This window comes from Epinephelus moara, chromosome 4, assembly GCF_006386435.1.
Source record: "Epinephelus moara isolate mb chromosome 4, YSFRI_EMoa_1.0, whole genome shotgun sequence".
Lineage (NCBI taxonomy): Eukaryota > Metazoa > Chordata > Actinopteri > Perciformes > Serranidae > Epinephelus > Epinephelus moara.
The window spans coordinates 24,091,732-24,117,697 of record NC_065509.1 but is presented as its reverse complement, the minus strand read 5'-3'; the positions used below and the strand labels follow the sequence as shown (position 1 = coordinate 24,117,697).

The window sequence follows — 25,966 nt, the reverse complement described above, 5'->3', positions numbered from 1 at the left end:
CGACCAGGGGGCGATTGAGATATTTTGGCTTCACTTTTGGGGAGCTGACATGTTGTCCATCTTTACGTACAGTCTATGATTTAACCATTTCAGCTTAAGGTTTTCTTTTTAAAACACTGTTACATTTCAGTCATTAGAGACTGCAGATCTGTATTGATCCCCATGAAAGAGCTTAATGGCTGAAAGTGGGTTTTAGTTCATGTTTTAAATCAAAGGATAATTCTGGTTTACTTTAAATTGGGTCTTGTTTTTGTAGTTTTGGCCATTGTTTCACTTAACAAACCAAAGTATTCACTGTGTGCACATACAACTAAAATAAGTAAGGCAGGTCAATGTTGAACCAGGAAGTCGATCTCTAAACTGTAACTGATGCTACAACAGACATTTTAGGTCATAAATGTACTGTTCTAACACTAACCCTAACCCTTTGTCTTCTCATCCAAATAAGTTTGGCTAACCCAGGGTATTGGGGGCGTCCTGGTAACCAAGTTTGGCAAACACACCATATAACATCCACGCTCCCAGCTCACCAGTAACAGTACGACCTCCATCATTCCTGTCTACTAGATGATGGCCACGCTATAAACATGTGACCCAAGTTTTTATAAACCAGTTATCTGTTATTGAACTGAAATAATTACATCTCAGCTGATGACAGATGAGTGGAGCAGAGGATGGCAGGACACATGGAGGATGGCAGGGACAAGAGGTGGAGGTAGGGACGGGAGCAGTTGGTGGAAGAAGGCTAAAGTGCATCATTATAATCTCCCAGTGAGCGTGTGGTGCGAGGCGGACGTGTGAGTTTGTGTGTTAAAATGTCATCAGAGCTCTGTTTTTGGGGGGCACTCAAAGTTCATGATGACATCACAGGCATCAGTTACGGTCCATGTCATCAATAATGGGAGTGTTGTAACTCTGGAAGAGAGGCTGCATGAAGAGGCCCAGCGTCCCGACCACACACACGAACACAAAGATCCACAGGAAGAGACGGTCAATCACCATGGCCACGTACTTCCAGTCTTCAATGATCTGCAGAGAGAAGTTGGATTTAAAATGTTGCTGTCCTTGATTTAAGTGAACTGATTTATTTTAATATGAATTTTTGTCACTGGTGCTTAAATTTCCTAATGTCTTATCTAATCATTTATTGGCTGATGTTGCTGTGACTTTGTTGTGACATTATATAAAGTGGTACTAATACATAAATCACTAAATTAAAGCTGTTAATGGATTTGTTCCGAGGGCAGGCACTTTGTACCACAGCTGCTCTGGACTTTTTCCAATGTTATGGCTGATCTTCCTCATGCTCAATAGTGTAACAAATGTGGCATCAAATCACAAGCAATGCAAATGAATCACTACTGGTGTCTAACCTTTTGGTGTAAGTCCTTAATTTAGCTATTCATAGAAAGTGAAACACAGTCATTTCCAAAACACATATGATGAAGATTACATGAAGTAATCCATCACATAACATAGGTGGAACAGCCTGGGTCATCAACATTTGCAGTTCCAAAAGACTGTTCGGATTGTGTCCAGATCTATAATAGGTAAGAATGTACAGCTGTTACAGAATAATCTCTCTGTTACTATGAATCAGTGAAACAAATTATCATGTACCTTGTACATAAAGACCGGAAGGCTAAATGCTAATGTCAACATGCTAACATGCTGATGCTTAGCAGATGTAATTTTTACCACGTTGACCATCTTACACCCTGATCCCACAGAAAGCGTTTAGGCAGCTTGAGGCAGCTTATTGTAATTGCTTTTAATGAGAATGAAGCTTTTTGCTTGCGTCTTGTGCTTTGCCACATGCCTTGCATTTCTGCACTCTAGGCGCCTGGTGTTTTGGGCATAGCACTCTGAACTCCTCGGGTTGAAAAAAGTTTAAGTCAGAGCAGAAAAGCGCCCAACATTATGATCTTTTTCCCATCTTTGTCCGATCGAAAGATTTGAGAGGCAGGCCTGTGGTGGTCACGACAACAAGTTTACAGCTGGTTAACAATGGAGGAGAAACTGGTGGTAGCAGTTGTTGGATACCCAGAGCTATACGACCCGACGACAGACAGCAGGTTGTCAAACTGCCCCCGAGTCATCCTAAAATATGCCTGGAAACAGCCATCATCGAGGTGAAGCTCCTGGACCAACTGGTGGTACTCCCCCTGATCCACTGTCTTGTCTTGTCTATGGTTGTCAAGACATTTCACTCAGAACCACAACTGTCAACCTTATGGTGGCACCAGCGGAGTTCAGGGATAACCAAAGTGAGAAGGGTTTACCCTCTGGGCACCATGAATGTCTGTACAAAATGTCATGGCAATCCATCCAATATTTACTAAGATATTTCAGTCAGGACCAAAGTGGTGGACCACAAAAACACTACTCTGTCTTAACAACAAAAAACAAGCAGACAAAGGAAAAGTCTTCGAAGCATGCTGCACACATTTAGACTTTTGACGTAAAGATGTAGATACACCTACCCCTTCATCATCATCCTCGCTCTTCATCTTCTCCGCGATGTAACGCACTCCATCCACTGCATCCTCCACGGCAATGTTGCACTTGAGCGTCATCCTCTTCCTGAACTCTGTGTTCTCTGACAAGTCGCTGATCTTCCAGCCGTAGCGTTTGGCCGACTCCTCATTCACAAAGAAGGACGAGGAGGAATCTGCCATGCCTGCAGGACTTCCAGTCCCTCCATCGGCTCCATGCAGCTTGTGGTCAGAGTACGATCGCTGCTGGTGTTTTTTCCGAAACTTCTCGCGGATGTTGGAGCTACCGGGTCTCCTCATGAAGAGATAAGAGGGAAGTCGGTACAGGAAGACACGCTTGACCCAAGGAGGCATGGTGTGCGTACTGGGGGACCGATGGTGCACGTTGAGCACGCAAACGCTGGTGACAATGGAGAAGGTGACCAGCACCATTGTAAACATCAGGTACTTTCCAATCAGAGGCACTGCTAAAGACGTTGGTGGCACAATCTTTGAGATAAGGAGTAAAAACACAGTCAGGGCCAAGAGGACAGAGATACAGAGAGTCATCTTCTCGCCACAGTCTGACGGGAGGTAGAACACCAGAATGGCCAGCGACGTGATCAGGATGCAGGGAATGATCAGGTTGATGGTGTAAAACAGAGGTTTTCTCTTGATAATAAAGTCATAGGTGATATCCAGGTATCTGATGTCATTAGGGTCTTCATTCTTACGACCAGGCAGTGAGACAATATCCCACTCCCCGCTGGGTTTGAAGTCGTCACGTGAGGCGTAATCACTGAGGAGGATGAGATCGATCTCAGTGTGGTCGTAGGTCCAGGAGCGAAACTTGAGGGTGCAGTTCTGCTGGTCAAAGGGGAAATCTCGGACTTCAATTTTGCAAGCTGACTTGTAGATAGCTGGTGGGAGCCAGGCCACCTCACCATTGTTGGAGACCACAGCATTGGAGTAGAAGGAAACTTCATAGGTCCCATCGGCACTGAGAAGAGGAAGGGAGGTAAGAAAGCAAAAAATTAACTCAAAGAGAAACTGACAACCGGAAGGATCATATTCAAAGACTATCTCTCGCTCTTCCAAACACAATACTATTATCATCACACATAATTACAAATACATAAACTTGTAGAAGCAGGGTGAGGAAGTCAGAGGAGAACTGTGGGCTCCTTTGCATTAAAGGAGCCAGGACACCTCCCTGTAAAGGTATTCAAGGCATATCTAACTGAAGGGGACTTCCACAACACTGGAGGGATCATATATCCCATTTGGCTTGGGAGCACCTTGGGTTTCAAATGGATAGTTGGAGCCTGCTACCATTGCTCACACCAGCCATTTCTCTGCAAAACCAGTACTAGCACTTTATATTTTAAGTATATTTTGCAGATATTACTTCTTTAGTTTAAGTTAAGTGGGATGAACACAGGATTTTCACTTTTAAGGGTGTATTTTAGATAGTTGTATTGGTAATTTTATGTTCAGACTGAACACTTCATCCAACACTAAGTGAAATGAATCCACCCCCTTCACAAACACATACATGAATATTAAATTGTGGTTAAATCAGCAATACCAAAAGGTAAGCTTACAAAGAGGAGGGTGGGACAGTGAAGAAAGCCTGCAGCCAAGTCAATGATGGTTAAGCATGAACGAAGGAGCTGATCAGCTAATGCAAAAGTAACTTTAGTGTGTTGCCTGAATGCGCCATCACGCTGTTGAGGGAACTGAGGGAACTCCCTAAAAACGTTGTATTTCACCCAGATGAGCCTGGTTTTGCAGGGGCATGACATTGCATGCTTCACTGAGCTCCATGACTGTCTCAGCCCATGCTCTGAGTGCATGTTCATACTTTATATAATCACCTACGCGCACCTTTATAAAATACAGAACAACAGTCCTGAATTATCTTAGTTTAAGTAGATTTTTGTTGTTGGAAATAATTCAGTCCATCTATATATAAACATATTTAAGCATTGCTTAGTTGTACATATTTTCCGGTATAATGTTATAATGGTAAACTTGAGAATTTATCAGCAGTCAGGTTAAAGTCATGTCTTCAGGGACGGCTAGTCATAGTTGCCAGCAAATGTATCTAAGTGTGTCTTTTTAAATCGATAATCATGAAAATAAATAAGTAAATAAATAACTCTGTTTGAAGTTGCAGTTAGGCAGAAGATCTCCTGTAAGTTTAATCTTGGGGTCAAGGCAAAGATTAGGTTAATAAACAACTTTTTGGTCACGGTTTTGCGAGCTTAATCAAAACAGTGACGAGACGACCTAATGTGCACGGACGAGAACGTGCATCAGGCACACACACTGCGTGATGCAGGATGTCAGGCGTGGGCAAAATACTAAGCTTTTAGGGAGTCCCATTAACTGAGAGGTTCTTCCACACCTTGAACCTTAATGAGAACCACTCTACTGTGTGTCACTTGTTGAAATCTATAATTATTTGTCAAACTCATTACAATCTTGAGCCAGCTCACTGTACTATTGCAATTGAGTTGGGTGAACAACAGACTCAGTGTTCAACACAAAAAGTTTACTTGAGTAAAACGTTTCTGTGCTGACTGATGGCGTGTCGAGAACATTATTTCACGACTGTGCCTGTGTTTCTGCAAAGGTGACACATGCAACAGTTATGTGTACTGAAAGTCAAAGGATGTGTGATGATCCTCTCAGGGGAGGAGCTGAACCTGGGGCACATCCCAGCAACACGGCAACAACTGCCCCCTCACCTCAAATCTGCTGAGACTGACTTTTTTTCCAAGCCTGAAGGTGATGCATTATAGAAAAGTGGCCTATCAATTATAAAGTAGGTCAGGAATCCAGCCATCACACTTGGTCTCTAATGCTTTGGGCCCTGCTGTGAATATGCAGACTAATTAAAAATGCAGAGGCCCCACCTGCTTACTGCAACCTCTGGTCCCCTACATTTGGCCAGAGACCTGACATCGTAAAGTAGTGCTGATCATCTCCTATCATTTTGCCTCTTGAGCCATTATGCTCTTTATGTGGTCTTTAGCTGACCAGCAAACTGCTGCTTTATAAAAGTTTAATGCCTGTATAAACTGTGAGGTAACACTGCTGACCAAAACACAAAAGCTGAATGTCCACACAGCTGCGAGCCTGTCGAACTGTCTCAGTCTCAGGTTCAGTTTTTACTTTGGATACAGTTGTTGAGAACACTATTTAGTCATTCATGTTATGCAGCAACATTGCTGTCCCCATGAATTACTTGCTTGTATTTTTTTTAAAATGTGTCAAATATTTATAACAAACGGCTTGAATTATAGATTAAGGTCTTCTGTATCACAAAACTCAGAATAATGCACAGTAAAATACTTTTATTTAAATTTACTGAGCTTTCTTTGGTACTTCTACAATAACTAAGGGCCATTGTAAAATGTTCTTTGTTACTTTAAGCCCAGTCTGATTATATACTGTCTCTATATTAGGAAAAACTATTTTATACTCCTATTTTTACTATTCAACCATTTACTATTACTAATATTTACGTTGGTAGTTTTCTTGTCCCAATAAAAATAAAAATAAAAATTACATTAAACCAAAATTCCATTGAGACAATTTTCAGAAAGTGACATAAGTTTTTTGGAGGTAACTCAAAGGAGTAACGTAGGGTGACTAGGATAAACTTTATTTTGTGTCTTTTTGTCCCCTTTGTTTTATGATGTTAATCTGTTTGTCACTCAAAGCTCCACCCTTTTAGACTAAATTAGAAAAAAAGATGGTTCAATCAAAAAAAATTAAAAACATATTTGATATAAGTAAAAAGCTCTATTTATGTGTTGAAGGTTAGCTCACTAAATCTGGATCGCTCAGAGCAAAGGCGAACTGTTCCACCCTGTAGGTCTGTAGACCAATATAAACCAGTCCACCCATAAGGATTATTATTTGAGTGCCTGAGATTGGCCACTATGTTTTCCTGACTGTTTGACGTGTCAAAAATCATCCTTTTTTTTTCTTTCCAAAAGTTTTGAGGTGAAATGTTGCTGCATAGCAGGAATGACCCATATGTTCTGAAGCTTTAGGTCATATAGCATGGTCTTCATCAGCAAATGGAGCTTTCCATGGACGTTTCCCTTTTTCGAAACACTTTAAGGGTTTCCCGCTGATGTTTGCCAAAACAGAATTAGGTTCAAAGATCACTCTTAAAGAATGCTCTTTCTCAGAATAACATCACTCAGATTCACAGTGTGTTCAAACTAGATAAACAAGTCATTTTTAATTATACAAACTAACTTGACAATCAACACAGACACCTTAACTGAAGGGAATAGCTTGTCAGCTAGTTAGCAGCCTGTTAGCTAAGTTAGCACACTGTCATACTGTCTCTCCAAAATCCACCGCAAAAGTTTAAAAAAATTTAACGTACTCGAGGCAAATTCTGAACTGAAATATAACAGAGGGGAGGAGTTTCAAAGGCACATTGGATATCGTAGAGATTCCCATAGGAATGAACGGACTTCCGGTTGCCTCGTCTCCATACACATACCTAAGTAGGAACAAGGCGTGAATCTGGGGTTAATTACTACTTTCACTTTCACTGTTGGATGTGTACAAACAGTAACTGATAGTCCTGCATGATATACCTTTAAAATTCAAGCCTAATTTTCTTTGTTTAGTGCTGTTTATAAAAATGTGATGTTTTTGCTTGCAGTTATATAAGATCTTTTTATGATTTATGTATTTATTATGTCTACCAAGGGGAAAATAAAAAGCCAAAACTGGCAACTTAGAGCCACAGCGATTAATGAATAGTCAACAACATGGTCAAAGTCTCTCCAATTACTGTAAACGGGTCACTTTAAGCCAAGTGAATCCAACTAGGCTATAAAGTTAAAAAGAAAGTAAGTTCATATCCACCAGTTGACGTATGATACATATATCACCCCACTAAACATAATCAATGCAAAACAAAAACTGTTGTGATCCATTGTGATTTAAGACAACACAGCAAGGACTTCTATATTAACTTAATGGTAGATGTAAACTGTTGATGTCATACAAGAAACTAGCAGATGGAGAAAGACCCAGGTGTTGACCTATATGGGTGACAGATGAGGTGAGGCCCCAAAAGCCTTCGTGTCTGTCAGCTAACACTCCAGTGGACTGAGGCTAATTTCTCCTTGAATTAACTTATTACAGCATCAACATTCTCATGTATTGATTTTCCCTTGCAGCTATTTCATACAGCTGCACTGATTTCTGGACATGCACATAAAGTGAAGCGTTGTCACATCAGTGTTTTGTGCATTCCTGCTCAATGTACAGAAATACACATTAATGTGCAGCCATGTTCTTCTGTTGTCGAGAGCAGTTTAATGTGCAGTAAGGTCATTATAGAGCACTGATTTCTCTTGACACTTTGACTGTAAAGGCTATAATTTGATGTTATTGATCCGATGTACATATCATAATCGATGTTGTGAAATGCATCTGAACCGTGTTGGAAATTCTGTCTGGTTGCTGCAAAGCTGTCGATAAATAGTACATGCTTTTTCTCAAATGTAAGAGTGTAAGGTGTGACCGAATGCACTGTTATCTTACCTGCAGATTTTATAGCATCAGTATGTCCCTGTCTGTCTTCTCTGTAAAAACTCTAATCCCTCATCACTTAAAAGACCACTCATTATCATGGGACTGTCTGCAGACCGTCTAGACAGTCTTAATACAACGTTTTGGTTGTATTCATTATCCTAAAAGTTAAAACCAAAAAAAAAAGTGGGATGAAAAGGGAGAGATAAGAGGATAGAAGGAATAAGAGGATGTGAGAAAACATTTTAGGAAAAATGGGGCTTTTAAATAAAGTTTGCTCTTTGTTTTTGTTCTCCTTTTAATCACTTAGCTTTAGACACACACACACACACACACACACACACACACACACTCATTCTCTGTTCCACAGCTCAGACGTACTTGTTGTAGAGGACGATGTCCGGCAGCCAGATGTGTTGTGACGGCAGCCGGATTTTCTTGATTCCTTCGTACTCTTCAGGGTTCCACATTAATCTGTAGTCATTCCAAACCTGATGAAGAAGCGCACACACATTTGCACACACAAGGAAATAGATTAATTCACGTACATGGACACACATCCATAAACACCGAGATGTATCAAATCACACACACACACACACACACACACACAGTTACGAAACAAAATATGAGCTACCACAAACATACATAAACATACCAGATCATGCATACCAGTACACAGACTGATTCAGTCAGCTCCCATCTGGCAAAATAAATAACATTTTAAAGGGACAGTTCACCCCAAAATCAAATATGTATATTTTCTTCTTACATGTAGTGCTATTTATTAATCTCGATCGTTTTGATGTGACTTGCCATGTGTTCAGCCGTAGAAATGTCTGCCTCCTCTTGAATATAAGGGAACTAGATGGCACTCAGTTTTTCACCGAAAAAAACAAAAAACAAAAAACATTTCCAAAAATTCAACAGCAAGTTTCTCGGACCAAAAATCGTGACTCAGTTACACAAGATAATCCATAGACATCGCTGTGAGCAGTTTTATGATGGAATTATTTTCTGTCTACTGAACTACACCCACCAACTGTATCACTCCGCAGAAGGAAGCGTGCATCTACTCATGGACAAGAGTAAGTCTGAACCGAATGCTTCAATGCTTTGAAGTAGGGCTGTCAATCGATTAAAAAAAATAATCACATGCTCTGTGAGTGTGGCTTGACAAGGCTAGCATCAGAGGCTGTGCTAGCTCAGACCTCTGGGTTCACTGGTTGAAATTAATGCAATATTTTGACAGCCCTACTTTAAAGCTTCAGCTGTTGCAGTGGTAACTGATGCCCACATCAGTGCTTAAAAGCTTTGATTTTTGTTTGTTTTTTTCACCACTAAAATGGTGGACGAAACTGAGAGGAGGTGTCAGACACAAATGAGGCCATTGTTCTTGTAAACATTGCTTGCAGTAGTCAATCTCCTCTCTCGCTCTATCTCACTCTCTGTCACACACGCACGCAGCAGTGGTGGTGTAGTTTGGTAGGAAGAAAAAGTTCCTACGTGAAACTGCTCACAACAAGGTCTGTGGATTATCTTGAGTAACAAGGTTGTGACTCCTGGAAAGAGACGTTGCTGTTGAGTCTTTTGAGCACCACAAGCCGAGTGCCATCTAGTTCCATTATATTTTTGAGAGAGGGCAGACATCTCAAAAGCAGACATCATCAGAGAACAAGAGGACGAGTGGGGACACAAACCTGACTGAGCCAACAGTTGGTGGTCATGATCTGCTCCCTCTCATTCTGAAACACAGGAAGAGAGAGTTTGTGGATGGCTGAACTCCTCCTAGCAGAATAATCTCCACCATATGCATTGCTGAATTATCTTAAATCAGCAGGATATGCCTCCATGATAACATTTTGGATTGGAGTGTGTGTTTCCTCACCACGTTGATCAGCTGGGCCAAAGACACCTGGATGTAAATGGTGACCTGCTGGCTGTTGTTGACAGCTGGTCGGATCAGCTTGTTGTAGCGCTCCGGTGACAACAGGTGACTCACCAGCCGCTCCTCCACCTCCGCACACAAGGCAGCTAAACACACACACACATGGAAACAGATTTAGAAAGCAATTAGGTACAATGAACCAGGACCTGTATTATGTACTGGCTCGTTGGTCAGACACAGAAATGACCAACTGTGTAGCATGAGGGCCAGTCTGCAGGTTGGAATGAAAACAAGCACACTGTCTGTTCTCCATTGTTTGACCATGCTTAGTCCAACACCTGGTGCCACAGTCATGTTATATAGTGTGTTACAAACAGCTTAAAAACATTCAAGCCAGCCTCCTCTAGTTGTAATTCTCAGTGAAAGGTAATGGAAATATCTAAAAGCTATGATATCTCTTACATCGTGAAAAGAACTACAGAAGTATCAGCATTAATACAATCCATTATCAACAGTGGTTATTTTTAGCTAACTAAAAAAGACATTCTTTGCAGTCTGGTTTCACTTGTTATATTCCAAGCCTCATTTCTATTTATCTGGCATGACTAAGGGTTCTAATTGTGTTAAAGCTAGAGTCTGCGATTCTGGAGAATGATCGTTAAATTCAGCACCTCAACAAATGCAGCCCTCTCATCAGTGCTCCGTCAGAAGCCCCATTAACATCTCTAATGTCAATGTCATTGTTTCATTACTATCATGGTGAAGCTCTATTCATTCTGGGCAAGGACGTGGAAGGGGAAGTAGCCTGCATAGTTTTGTGCAGCCATTTTCTTTGGTTCCTATTTATAGGGACAAGGCTGTATAAACACTGGATTTTTGTTTTTATTTGTTTTTGTTTTCAGTGCACACCCTTAACGGATAGTGAGCAGACCGTGAAGAGATATTCACTGAATTTGACAAAAAGTGTATTGGATTAGAATCGCTGACTGCACATTTAACCCTTGTGGATGAATGAACGCTGGAAAGATCAAATAGCAAAAAAAAAGTTTTCTGTTCTGCTTAAATGGTATGACTGTAGCATGGATTTTAAATCTAGTAGTTGGATTTGCAGAGGATGAATCCTCCATGGGTGAATATTTTCACACCCAGCACAGTGACTAATTCCAGTCAACATTAGCATCCTAAACATTAGCGCACAACATGCCAAATATACACATGCATTACCGTCTTGACTGTAGTAAATGCTACACGCCATCATCAGCATGTTCACATGGCAAATCTTTTACTACTACTGCAGAGGCACTGATCCCTTCCCCCAAAAGGGTCCCGCTGTGGAGCTCTAGACTGAGGCCCACCTCCGCTGCTGGGACCTATCTTCATTGCTAGGACCCACAATGGAAAATCATGTGTGTTATCTTCCTTATTATAAGCTATTTTGCTGCGTAACATTACATTACCTAACTTTATAATTCATATCAGACTGTCAGCTGTTAACCCTGGTGGTATTGGTGGAGGGCATGCAGCTTATTCAAACTAATAAATGCCTGCTATTGTATCCTGATGATTGCCTCATTTCTTCACACACAATGTCAGACTTCCTTCTCCAAGTTCAGGACCTGAAAGGTTCTGACGGAGGAGGTGGGCCAGAGCCTGAAGCATTGCAGCTACACCCTTCCCCCTTCCTTTTCTGGTTCTGCTACTGCCTGTAGCATGTTTTCTCATTAAGCACTTCTTTCATCATTGTTTTTATAAATCTGGAAAATACTTGTTGTGTTTTCCGTCTGTATTATTAATTAAATGTGTATCTATAGCTGTGGTTGATATTAAAACCTGAAATTCAACATTTTCACTGAAGTAAAAGACTAATTATTTTGTTAGCAGCATATCCCATATCCCTCCCACACACTGTCTGAGCCTCATGGAAGCTATTCCAATTTACTCTATTTCATAGAGCTAAAATATCCTCTAGTTGTTATGTAATCTCATCCTGTCATCTTGCCAAAAATGTCAAACTGCAGCGCTGCACAACTGCCTTAAATGACTCCACCAATTTCATCCTCACTGTAGAGTGACTGTTGAGATGAGGCACTCATATCAGGACGTGTTGTGGGCGCCTCACACTGAGTAATGTGTGTGTGTTACACGATCAGGTGCAGTGACTTGACACCTGGGGCCGCATGTAGAGGATGATCTCAGTTTGATCCTACAGATGTGCGTAGGTAGAAGTCAGAGTGACTGTTCAGAAACCTTGAGTTTGATGCAACCTTGAATTCAACTTTGCAACCTGATGGGATGACTCATATCTGACAGAGGTGTGATGTTGAATGAACAGGATGAAGTGGCTCTGATGTTGTACGATAACATAGTGGGCGCCTTATGAATGGATGAGGTTCTGTTGATCATGAAGACTTCAAATGTGCTCCAAGCATTCTTAAAAGTCCTTGAAGAAATGAACTGAATAAAACCTGACTTTATTCACAAATATTTTCTCATCTGAGTCAGGCAGTATCATGGTTGGTATATCACACGTATTTAGAAATCCAGGCGGCATGATTTCGTCCAAAAAGTCACCTGTGTTTCAGCCAAAAAGTTGCACTTGAACACATTGCAAAGGCTACAGCAAATGGCCAACCAGCACATATGTTCTGTGTCTGCGTGAGAGGAAGTAAGTCTTGACAGAAGCATGTGGCAATAGTCTGTATTTATCATTCAAAAAAGGGAAATCAGAAGACTGACAGGACTGATTCAAGGCACTAGTTAGCCGGTTAGCACATTAACACACAACCTGATGTTGAAAGAACAAAGGATATATATCATGTGCCAGCAAACATTAACACTATTATGAAATGTTTCTGCAAAAAAGCTCAATGGCTAAAAAAAAAAAATCTCACCTAATATAACAAGTTTGTTTTGATCTCACACCCTCTTGATTTTAGCCGTTTGTTTACTTTCCTCACTTCTGTTTCTCTTCTTGTGCACTGAGTTGAATTGCCAGGGTGGTTTCCTTCACCAATGGGCTTTGCCATCTCCGACGCCAATTGACCTTTCGCTAAGCCCCGCCCCTTTGTGATGGTCCGACAAGCTGTCGCAGTAAGCATGGAGCCCACACTGTAACTAACTGCACTCCCTGAAGAAATATCATCCTAGTTTTGTAAAAATGAAAGAGTGATTCCAGAGAGAAGCAGACAGAGGGGTCTACAGTCTGTGTTTGAAGGATATATCCAGGATGTCAAACTGACTCAGCAGCAACAACAGGTTAAAAAGACAAAGATAGTTAGAAGCTAAAGCCGAACTATAGGCTACAGATCACAGTGTAAAAGTGAACCACCACATCACTGCTGATCGCCACACAAGACAATGAATATAAAGGGAAACTTTGCTGATATTGAACCAGCTGTGTGGCATCGCAGAGTGTGCAGATGAACAGTGTTTCACTTCGCCCCCCATGCTGCTGCCAGCACCTGGAACTCTGCCTCAGATGGGCAGGGATCCCTGGGGGAGGTCAAAAAACGGTCATCTGCTCACAATGCGTTGACACACAGCTGGTTGAATATCAGCAAAGTTTCCCAGCTTCCCTTCACTGGTTCCTGTACAGTAGTAGTTCTTTTTTCACTGTTATAATCACTAGCTAGCTAACCCTACACTTTTCAGGGTTTGATTTTGGTTTTGGAACAGGGAAGAAATGTATATCTTTTTCCAGCCTCTCCAGGTAACGAGTATCATTAATGCACGACGTGCCCCAGGCACAACATTTAGCTCCAAATCCACAAAACCAGCCTGAAAATGAAGGAAATCTGAAACGATTGTATTAGAATCAGTGGAGCACAGCTGTGTTGTTGTTGGACCCTGGTCTGATGCTACATTATGATTGGCCAGTCTGCGTCCGGGGGCAGGACTTAGCAAAGGGTCAATTCAACAAGCTGAATCGGAGAGAAAACAAAAGACCAGGACCAACTAGTGCCAACGAAGCAGGACTCATTGCCAATACTGGGGCGGCAGACACATTAACCGACTGCCCAACACTGACCGCTGGCTGACTGTCGGCAAAGTGTGTGAGGGTCATTAGTTCGGTGAAAGAAAAGAACTTAATTTCAGAAGGTTTATGGTTGAAGAAATATCGCCATATACTGAAGGCCTAGTGAAATATCATGGTATAAAGGTATGAAACAATGGATACCTCTCAAGCCTAAGTCCTATGTCAGCTCCCTAATCATTGCCGACTCTTGAGTATCAGATTAGCTGATGTGAATCATAATGAGAAAACCTACAATAACAGAGGCACACACAAACGCCCAGAGCAGCAGTTGTTGAAGCGATGTTTAAATCTCGTGCTGTGAGCTCTCACCAATTAGGTCCTCAGATGTAATGAGTGTGTAATGAGAGTAATGTGAGTATGTGCGTGTGTGTGTGCGTGTGTGTGTGTGTGTGTGTGTGTGTGTGTGTGTGATCTGTTTGTGAGATCACATACATGATTTAATAGTGTATTTAGTGACAGTCCAACACGCATAAATATACATAGCAGACTCATACATACTTCCCTTCCAGACATTTCAATGAATATATAGCATGTTTACAGTGCATGCAATCTGCGGTCTATATGACGTTAACGAGTCACATTTGAACAGACACACATGCACAAACACACACACTCACAGAGCCACCGCAGGGCTGATTTCCCCCATTTAATCAACAAAGAGCAATGTCTGACTGGGTCACAGAGCTTTAGTGATAGTGGGTGGTTGGAAACACGGATGATGCCAGGCTTTCATACATTTTAAACTTGTGAAAAAAATCCACAGTCCCTTGTTTTGGTTTGTTTATTTAAAAAAATAATTTTAAGTTTCCATTAAAACTGACTGTGACGCTGATTTCCACCTTTTTACATCTCCATATCTGCATCTCCGCTGTCCCTCTGTTGAAAATATAAACATAACCTGGTTTTCTCCCGTGCTCCCGTACAAGCAAGTACGCACTCACTGTCACACCCGCTCTCAGTTAAAAGCCTTTTCTCTTGTGTTTTGTCTTGTACCTGTTCTTTCCTGTTTTCTTTTATTTGTTTTCATGCCCCTTGTTTTCTGGAAGGCTTTTGTGACCGCCTTGTTTGTGCGTCATAAATATATTTCGCGTGACATGACTGTTGGCTATGGGTTTGTACGTTTAAAACAAGAGGGTGACAAGAAAGAGAAGAGAGAGGAGGATTACATAAGAGGTCAAAGCTGTGTGTATGGAAGCTGAAAGCACCAAGACTCCATCCTCACAGAGTACCTAAAGTGTGATTAATGAAGATTAATCTCAGTCTCATGACGAGTTATCTTGGAAACCTTTACCTTCAGATGAGCACTGTGGTTATAATATCTGTCACAGCAACAAGTCACTTCATTTTTCTTCCCCTGTTTCCAGTCTTATTCATATTTCCTGTCATTCTCTCCTTCTCCAGCACTCACACACCTGCTCCCAGTTTGCTCATCAGGACCCCAAATTACACACCTGTTGTCTCTCGTGTCTTCACGCAGCAGTCTTTCGGTCCTGTACTTCTGTCCTGAGTTTTTTCTACCTTTGCTTCCTCTTTTGGACTCTTGACAGCCTGCCTACTAAACTTTGATGTTTGTGAGTCATGTGTCCACACCTTGCTTATGGTTGTTACAAATACCAGCGACAAGTCAAGTCAGTTTTATCTGTGTATAGCCCAATATCACAAATCATGAACCTGCCAAATTTGTCCTCAGACTCTCAATTTGAGTACGAAAAACAATCCTTTCTAATGAAAGAAAACCTCATATACAGCACCAAAATGACATTACTGAAAATCCAAAACTGATTATTCAGCTTCAGTTTTCTCCAGACATCACACAAACCGGATGCTTCAACCAGGTTTTTTTTTAAATATACGCTTTTATGTTTTCACGACATTTACTGGTAAAAGAAGGGCCCTGTTACACAGTGTCGGCCCATGTCACAGGCAATATAGGCGAATGCTGAGGGTGCTGTCATCCATAAGGGACGGCACAAATGGTGGAAGACGAAAATCAAAATGTTAACCTTTACTATTTTTATTAATACCATTATTATTTTGGAATATTACATAAGGCCACAACAACATATCTACATAGCAAAGCCTACTAAATAATAAGGCCTTATAGATAGAGATCTTCCCACCTGCCCAGCCCACCTCCCCCAACTCGGTACACTTTACGTTCTCTCTGGTGGAGATGGATGAGTTACGGCACTTAATGTGCTAGGGCGGCCACTGCTGTCACACTAAGCCGACTGTTGGCTGTCGGTCAGTGTCGGGCCACAGGTGAGCGTCTGTCGCCATAGTTTTTGCGGTATGTCCCACACCATCAGCACTAGTCGGCAAATTTTGTCTGCTGTTTTTGGCCTATTCAGCATGTTGAATTGGTGTCAGAGACACTGGGGAGTGAAATCACTCTGACTGGCAGGTCAGGAGAGAAACAGAAGTAAAGAAAGCAAACAAATGACTAAAGCCCAGAGGAAGTGAGATCGAAACAAACTTGTTATATTAGGAAAGATTTTTTTTAACCATCGACCTCTTTAACAGAAACATTTCATAACTGTGTCATTGTTGACTAACACACGGTAAATATACTTTGTTCTTTCAACTTTAGGATGTGTTATTTGAGTGTTAACTGGCAAACTACAATCTTGAATCCGTCCTGTGCTCTCATTCTCATCTACAACACTTCTCCCAATTCATTTTCTATGGAAAAGCTCCAGACTTTACACTTGACATAACAAATTTGAGTTTTAGCACTTCAGCTTTTATATTTTGGAGAGAGTTAATCATTTTTACTGATCTCTTTGGACTATCTTAGACCATAGGAATAACATGTATGAATTTTGAAAATGGGCGTAGTTCCCCTTTAAGCCTCACACAGAGCCAGACTCGCTTTCAGAGAGACCTACATCTGGAAAAACCCATTCAAGATTCAGAAGACGGATGACTCAGCAAGTGTCAAGTCGGGTCAAGAAACGTGTGTTGATGTCGTAGTGGAGGATAAAAACTGTCAGTCCTCTAGTACGTAGCCTGCTGGAAGTGACGTCTGTCCAGACCACAGAGAACACGGAGCAAACTGTGGTCTGCTTTTGTCAGGTCGAGGAAATTCACCTTGAAAAAAAAAAACTGATGAAAGATTTTGGAGGAGGTCTGATTCTACAACCTCTGCTGAATCTGACACCTGACAAAGAACTCTGAAATAGCATATTAGCTCCAACAAATTTAGGATCTGAGATTTATATTTGTAAGATTTATATTCATTAACAACTTCTTTATTGCCATTTCTCAAACAAACAAACAAACAAACAAATTGAAAACCGAACCAACAGAGGAGATATCAGTATCTATATTTCAGTAGGAGATATTGTTATAGTCAGCCATGACCTGCTGCTGAAACACTGACATCAGCAATACACTCGTGTACAGACATCTCAAAAATGTGCAGCTGGCAGCTTTGGACATCTCTGAATATTGTTTATTTTTGGCACTTTACTTGCACTGGTTTTCAGCAACTCTGCCAGCTGTCATATCAATATACATCCAAGATAAAAATGTTATCTGAGACATGTCAGGATCAAACTGAAAAGAAGAGGCACTTGGCTTTCAGAGGCAGGTGCAGGAAATAGAGAGATATATTCTACACTTGGTCAGTCCACATTAACCTCCATCTGAAGAGGAGACGGGACGAGTGTCCGACATCTGAGCAACTATGACATGACACTAAACCTCGAGGGTAAGTGTCTTCAGAGAGCTCTGAAACCCAGAGCTCTGTCTGTCAGGATCAGACAGAGTGAAGAGGCGGAGACACATGAGAGGGAGAAAGGACAATAGATACACACACACACACACACACACACACACATACAATAAACAACAAACAACGGCATGGAGTGTGGGATGAAACAATGTCCAGATTAGTATAATCATCTGACAAAATTGAATGAGATCATGTTGTATTACGGTGGTGATTCATGGGAAATGACAGTGATTCATAAGTTTGCTTAATGCGATCACAGCCTGGCAACAATTCATTCTTTATATGCAGTAAGTGTGCAAACTGCTGCATAATGGCATCCAGTATTGTATGTATTATATTAATTAAAAGCTACTGGTGTGATTTTGGTGGCCTGGGAGTTGAGACCACACTTTATTTTTAAATCCTGTTAGTCCAGTTTAGTGTTTCAGATTTATTTGTCATTGTGCTTTGGTTAATTGGATTAAAGCCTTAACAAAAAAAACAAACGCAGGAGCTTCTAAAACCACCACGCAATGAACACAACTGCGAGGGACCTGTTTAGTATATTGTTGAAATAAATTCAATATTTGTGCTGATAAAATTAAAATGAAAAACAAACAAACAAATAAACAAAAAAGCTAGAGCTTCTAAAACCACCGAACAGTGACAAACAGATAGTTGGCCACAGAATGCACTGCTAAAATAAAAATAAAAATAAAATGAAATAAAATAACTGAATAAAAATTAGAAATCAAAATATAGAAATATGGGGGAAAAAAATACTTTAATTAAGCTTCTATTAAAGGGTCACTCCACTTACTGCACACATGAAGTTCATTTTACAGTCTTGGTCTTGGTCTCAGTCTCACCTCAGGATTAACCCATTTATAAATGAAACAGGGTTCCCCGTGCATCATCCAACAGCATACAGCCACATCAGGTGCCTCTCGGCTCAAGGGCAGAGACTCTCCAAAGGAGAAGAAAGGACTGGAGCACGCTGATCACTTTACAGCCATTAATAGTGCAAACAGACTACGTTTCAACACCACTGTGTCTTCATCACAGTCAGAGTCATTAAACTCTGATGAAGACACAGTGGTGTTGAAACGTTAGTCTGTTTGCACTATTAATGGCTGTAAATTGATCAGCGTGCTTAGACGGCATGTTTACTTGGCCTTGTCCATGGATGTTAAGAAAAACTAGATATCAGTCAATCAATCAATCAATCAATCAATCAATCAACCAAGCATTTTTCACATGGAGCTACACAAGGTACAACTCCAGTGAAATGTGGCACCATCAGCCCCTTCAACTTTTGCACTGTAGTTTAGTCCTTTTTCCGTATTCTCACATTGTTGGCCGCTGCTTTATAATTTAAAATGTTTCCGGATGGTTCCAGTGATCCATGGTTTGTGTTTATGGAATGATTTTTACTGTCCGCACATCTCAACCTCAACAATACAAATATAGAAAACAGATATAGACAAAGAGCCTCCAGGTTGAATGACGCTGTCCAGGCCAACTTTCTGAGAATCAAAGGACATTACAGTTCCTGATATCCTGTTGGAAACTAATGTGGCACCGAGGTCGTCCAGTTTATTTCCAGCGCCTGAACAGTGGCTAGCAGGATGCTAGCTCAGCTGGCGCCAATGTTTTCCATCTTCCATGATGTTTACTGATCTTTACATTAAAAAAACTCCAACCTGGCTAGCTAGTAGAAATAGCAAGAGAGGATAGTTTATACGCAGGTGAATTGATTTCCTCATCCCGATGAGGGACTCGCAGCCACACACGAAAACGGTCCAAAGCCAACCAAGAGAAGCACCACCAACACTTAACAGGGGAGAATAAGTTTGACACAAATTTAACAGAGCTGACAGAGAGGTGACTGGAAGTCTCCGCACCTACGTCACATCCTACAGCATATGGCAGTTGTAATCAATCATCAGATTTTAAGTTTCGCTACTTTAAATTTGCAATATCAAATACCCCAAGATGGCGCCTATTCAGTCCAATGGAATTGCTCACCTTGCACATACCCTAAAAAATGTTTCTAGCTTCCAGGTTTACTTACGGGGTCTGCGGGCCCTCTGAGTATGCACAGTAGTGTTTTTTTTTTCAGGGTGTCTACAGGTCCTTAAAAAGTCTTAAAATGTCTTAAATTAAGTTTTCTTGATAAAAAGCCTTAAAAGTCTTAAATTGTCTTAAATTCAGATTCCGTAGGTCTTGAATATCTTCGGTCACATCACTACGAAAATGTCTCCAGCCTGACAGACCCAATGATTGTTTATATATAATGTGTGTTTCCATTGCAGGTTTGGTCTTAAATTACATATAAGGTGGTATTAAAAAAGGTCTTAAAAAGCCTTAAATTTAACTTGGTCATATCAGTCAACATCCTGTCTCCTGTTGCTCATATAAATTCACCTCTGCAATGCATGTTGATGATTTTATCAGGGCAGTTCTCATGAAACACTTATACATACACACATATATACAGTATGGCAATAAAAGAGGCGAATCTTCAGTTATTACTGCGGGTGTTTTTATGGGAATGTGGATCTTTCAAATCAATTTCAAGATTGCATTTGGTTTCAGTGTTCCACATTTTATCGTAAGTGTGTCTTGCAGGATGGGGCCTGCACTGGTCTGGTCTTGACTTGGTCTCGATACACTCTGGTCTTGGTAAAGACCATAGAGGTACTAAATCTCAGAATATCGAAGCATCTCCTGCGTCTATATTGCTGTCCTCTCAGTTCATTAATGTGCAATACTAAATCATTGAAGTAGATCTTTAATATCAGCACAGGGCAGATACTGTTGGTTAGTTGGTTGATTTTGTTTAGAAAAACTAAGGCACATAAATTGTTTAAAATCCCAACCTATCAAATCTTTATCCAAATCACCATGGCCTGCAGTGACGTCTTTAGTGCAGTGACTTTAGCCTTTGCTTTTCTCTGGCTGCTCACTGATTTCTGCCACTGTGAAAGAGGAGTTGCCATGTTGCCTTAAAAATGCAAAGGGGGTGGCATTAAGATGAACCCAGCACAAAAAAACCCTACCAAACTGTTAAAGACTTCATGTGACTCGTGGGAAGGGCAGAGGAAGAGGCGCAGTATGGGTTATATAGAAGGGTTTGATGGAAAATGCTAAAACAGTAGATGAGGCTAAAATGAGATGTGTATGAGGTCGATGTAACGGAGCATTAGGGAGTCTACCAGCAGGTCCCATCACACATGTATGCACACAGACACACATATACACACACTCCTGTTCGCCTCGCTGCACTCTCCACACCTCAATAATTCATCGCCGCTAAAATAAAAATGCCATCATCTCACAAGCAGAGGCTCGACCACAATCGAAGATTATTCTCAGAGTCTTCCAAAAGCAGATCAAGTCAAGGCATTGTCTCCACTTCAACATACAGAACATGTTATAACTGTAACAAAAGTACGTTCAGAGTACATTCACTGGTGTGTTGCGGCTGTTTGGGTGATGCAGATGGATGGACAGGCTGTGTCATCGGTCCGGCGTACAGAGAGAAAAAGCATCCAAATTCTGCATCCTGTAGGTTCGTTTTTAGGGTGGTGAATTATTCAGTGCTTTGCCATCTGGGGTGGCCTTTCTGAGGCCAAAACAATTTAGGATTCAGCTGTCTTTGGTTTTGCTCAGTACACTGCTCATATCAGTCATGCTATAAAAGACACGCACGTGCCACTCATATGCATCTGCAGCCACATGGTCAGGTTCCAGCAAGACATTGCTCACAGTGTGTCTACTGCCTGAGAGATATTTTGGTTTGGGGTTGGGTTTTTGCTCTCAAACTTTTGATTGTCACATCACAGTCCATCCTCAGTCAGTGAGAATTAAACATTTTTTTTTACTCAACCCAGTTGCCAGAATAAAAATTTGGAAGTTCACATATCTGTAAACCATGGATATGTTACATTTGTATGTTTTATATGATGTAGTTCAGATTATATGTATGTGAGCTGAGTTTCTGACCATTAGGGTTAGGGTTAGGGGATGGTGGATAGCGTTACATCTAGACCACACAGCAAAGAGAAGCAAACTGTTCCAGACCAACAAAAGTGGGTGTTTTGTAATGACACATCAGGATATTTCCACCTGTGTTTGTAGCGACAAATGCAGGTATTTTTTAATGAGTTCGGGACTTGTTCCAGCCATGATTGTGGCAACAAAAGCAGGTGTTTTTTATTGGCATGATGGGACATTTCCAATCCTGTTTGTAGTGACAAAAGCAGGTACTTTTTAACGTCACATCAGGACATTTAAAGCTGTGCTTGTAGCTACAAAAGCAGCTGTTTTCAATGAGCGTTCAGGACATGTCCAGCCATGTTTGTGGCGACAAAAGTGGGTACTTTTTTAATGAGAGTTCAGGACACGTCCATCCATGTTTGTGATGACGAAACCGGTTGTTTTTTAACGACACTTAGGGACATTTCCAGCCTTGTTTGAAGCGACAAAAGCGGGTACTTTTTAACGTCACATCGGGACATTTACAGCCGTGTTTGTAGCAACAGAAGCAGGTCCTTATAAATGTTACATCGGGACATTTATGGCCATGTTTGTAGTGACAAAAGTGGCTGTTTTATAACAACACATCAGGACATTTACAGCTGTGTTTATAACGACAAATGTGGGTATTTTTTATGAGAATTCAGGACATGTCCAGCTGTGTTTGAAGCAACCAAAACCTGTGTCTTTTAACGCCATACCGCCATAACACATGTCCAGCTGTGTTTATAGCAACAAAAGTTAGTATTTTTTACAGCAGTTCAAGACATTTCCAGCTGGGTTATTTTAAGCCAAAATGTTGTCCTAACCCTAATGAAGTGTTTTTTGTGCCTTACCTTAACCACGTTTTAACCACAGCGTTGTCGCAGCATAAAATTAAAAATTGTAAAGAAATGTTAAGTTTCAACATATCCGCCACATATGAAACGTACAAATATAACAAATCTGTTGTTTGCAGAATTGCGTAATGCCAACTGGCAAATGGGTTGTTTTACTACAATGATTTTCTTTATCTGTCACAGCCTCTCCCTCGTGTCTTTCTGTCCTGCTTTGCTCTTTTCCTCTCGGCAGAGACGAGAGCTGAAGAGAGACAAAAGCAGCAGGAAAAGTGGCTTTCTTCTGTTCTCAGCTCTCTCAATGTCACTCTCACATGTACCCACTGAATAGGTTTCTTCCAAATAATTCAGATGCAGCTCTCTGGCTAAAACGACATATATATATCTCTCTCCTCATCCTTTCTCTCATTCAAAGAGTAACATCCAAACAAGTGAGCCAACGCAGTGACTAACAGTTTACTATGAAGTGTTGACTCACCGATGCTGAGCTCTCTCAACCGAACACACATCTGCAGTTATGAGAAAGCAGTTTTTAAACCCGTGAGAAACAACAGCTATAGAATGACCCCAGGACAAAACTTAGAGCTGCATATTTACGCCCGCCCACATGTAAAGCTTCAGCCAAGGGCTACAGAGAAGCAGAGCCAGGGTTGTCACACACAGATAGCGTGCAATACCCTTTCTCGCACTCCTAGGCATTTCACAAGCTTTTAATGAGCAAAACATCTAATCAGGGGTAGCTTTAGCACACATTTGCACATTTACTACAGCGTGCAGCTGATACTGCAAGAGACGCAGAGGACAGGAGACAGAGGAGTGCGTTGTGAGGAACTCAATATGTCAGATAAGTTACAGCAGAAGAGAAGGAAAGGAAAAATATAATATGAAATATGGAAAGAAATGTGGCATGCAGGAAAGTGACAGAGAGTAACACAGAGAGCGACAAGAGACCGAAAGTAAATGTGTCCCATCAAAGTGGCTGCCTGGATTGTGTCGTTTTTACTGTAGCAGCCAGGGTGAAGTTTGATAGGAGTGACAGAGGCATGGTCATGCAATGCCTCGGCTGCAGACAGGTGATACTGAAAGAGTCACAGAAAAGAGACAGAGGTGGAGCTGTTAGACAAATAGGGGAATAAAGAGGTTAAGGAAAGGGAAAGTGGAGAAGACGGAAGGAGGGGTGGGAACAATTAGAGGGAGACTACCTAAATAAATAGATTCAGAAAATTGCAGAAGGAATGTATTTGTTAACTTGAAATGCATGTGCTCTGCAGGCACTGGACTCAACTTGAACTTGACTGTTTGCATAAGAAGAGCCTGGAGTATTCGTATCATGTATTTTTTACTGTGCATATTTTCAGATTCAGGCATTTTCTTTTTGTATGCGCTGTTGAATTTATCGCTCCTACCTGCCATCTATCTATGGTGTGTGCGGTTAAATTTGAGCTGCCATGCTGTACCAACACAATCACCACCAGCTATGTTGGCATTAATAAAAAAAATAAATCAGGTGTATCATGGAAAAAAAGTGCCCTCTCTATCAAGACTCACCTAAAATAAGCTGAAGTTTTAGGGAGTTTTTAGTACTGCAAATGCAAAAATTAGATGCACATGTAACATAACTGTAATTCTCAGAAAGGGTATGAAAAAGAGGAGTTGAAAGTCATAAGAAGTATAAAGTGGAAATTGACCATCTGCATAATGTCTCCCAATGAACTTCATGTTGTGTAAGTGACATATAAACAAACATTCCTAATTATATATTAATATGAACATTTCTTTATACAGTAACCCACTTTGTTATCAGGCTTATCATCTGTCTAAGCACACTCATTGAATCTGAGGAAGCAGACACAGTGGAAACTGGGATTTGCCCTGTTGAGCGCTGCAGCAGATCTTGCACTGACACATTAAGATCCCCTGTCAGCACCATGGACAGCTCATGAATGGGATTCCCCTCCAGTGCCTGATTCAGGACTCTGCTTCAATTGATAGAAACCAAAAACAATACTACTGTACGCCATCTGATTGAGGTGAGTCAAGGTACAGGCCATTCTCCTCCCTGTTGAGGACCTCTGCGCACACTGCAGGCCATTCAGTGAGGGCCACACAACATCATGATGAGATTTCAGGTAGATTTGAGTGCGCAATTACAGCCGCATCATCCAACAAGGGAGGGGAAATGTGTGCAAAAGCAATGCACCCTACTCCAACATCACACCCGTGCGCGTATTAGCCAATTCCATTAAGACTCCGTGTTGTGTAAAAGAGGAGGAAGTTAGTTAATTGAGGCGTGCTGTAAAAAAATCACGTGCCAAACTGTCTGACGCACGGAAATGCCACTATTTTTCCCACCGGCCTGCTTTCCGGTATCACGTGCTGTCTGTAACGGTTAAATTGTGGCTTAAACATTTCCCCAAATTTTGAAAACTTACGCAGAGTATTAAGCTGTCAGCCTATAGGAGCTGAGGTGTTGTGGTGTTTCAGCTGCAAAGCACATGTGGTGTTAAATTAAGTTCCTAACATTCATAACACTCCACAGACCGAGGCTGTTATATTAATTGGCATGCACAGAGCCCAGAGAGAGCGTGTTATATTACAAGGGACAGCCAAAGACTGATTAAAGCGCAAAGTAGAAGCCCCCCTGTCCCGTCCCGTTCCGGGAGGATTTGAAAGGATTACTCACTTGCCGCGGTGAGAACCAGGAGACCCAACGCTGCTTTCACCGGGGCTGCCATCTCTTCCACCCCTCCAGTGCGACACACACACGAAAACTTACAGATGGAGAGCGCCTCTCGTGTGGGTTTCCTTCTTTCTGCCCTCGGTGTGAAGTAAGGAAAGAGTGAAACAATAAAAAGAAGAGGTCAGGCAGGATTATAGCGGCTTCATTCTGCTGATGACGGCTGGTAGCTGAGGCTTGGAGACATGAGGAGCAGCAGTGAGTGCTGTCTGAGCCCAGAGAGGAGGAGGCTGGATGCTTTCTGCCAGAGCGCACCGACTCCACCGCTGGTCCTGGAGCTGTGATTGCGCGCAGCGGAAACCGGCTGTACAGAAAAGAGCACCCCTTAATTCTTCTTGAGCGATGCAAACAACGTTTTCCTCGGGAATATGGGTCAGGAGCTAGTGGGGATACGACAATCCTGTTATCGCCGGAGCGGCCATTCTTCAGATAAAAGATTTAAGCGCCCCGGTCCTCGCATCCCCCCTGCCCGCCCTGTGCGCTCCCCCGTCGGGCGTCAGTTTCACTCTCCGCCGTCTTGATCGACACAGTGTGACATGACAACAAACAGGAAGCGATAACAGTCAAAAATCTCCCCAGGGAAGACATTTAATACCCGGCAGCCATTGAAACCAGACTTATCTCCTCCAATCAAAGCAGAAATCCCCTCATTGAAGATTTAAGTT

At 41.5% G+C, this 25,966-nt stretch overlaps 1 protein-coding gene across 1 annotated transcript; it reads right to left on the bottom strand.

Moving 5' to 3' along the window:
* LOC126389468 (neuronal acetylcholine receptor subunit beta-2-like) lies at nucleotides 1-25,722 on the bottom strand. Its single transcript, XM_050043185.1, has 6 exons — nucleotides 25,248-25,722; nucleotides 9,937-10,082; nucleotides 9,749-9,793; nucleotides 8,430-8,539; nucleotides 2,484-3,474; nucleotides 1-1,029 (listed from the first exon to the last, which is right to left on the bottom strand). The coding sequence occupies exons 1-6, from the start codon at nucleotides 25,297-25,299 to the stop codon at nucleotides 874-876; spliced, it is 1,500 nt and encodes a 499-aa protein (XP_049899142.1). The 5' UTR covers nucleotides 25,300-25,722; the 3' UTR covers nucleotides 1-873.
* Between the last annotated feature and the right edge of the window lie 244 nt (nucleotides 25,723-25,966).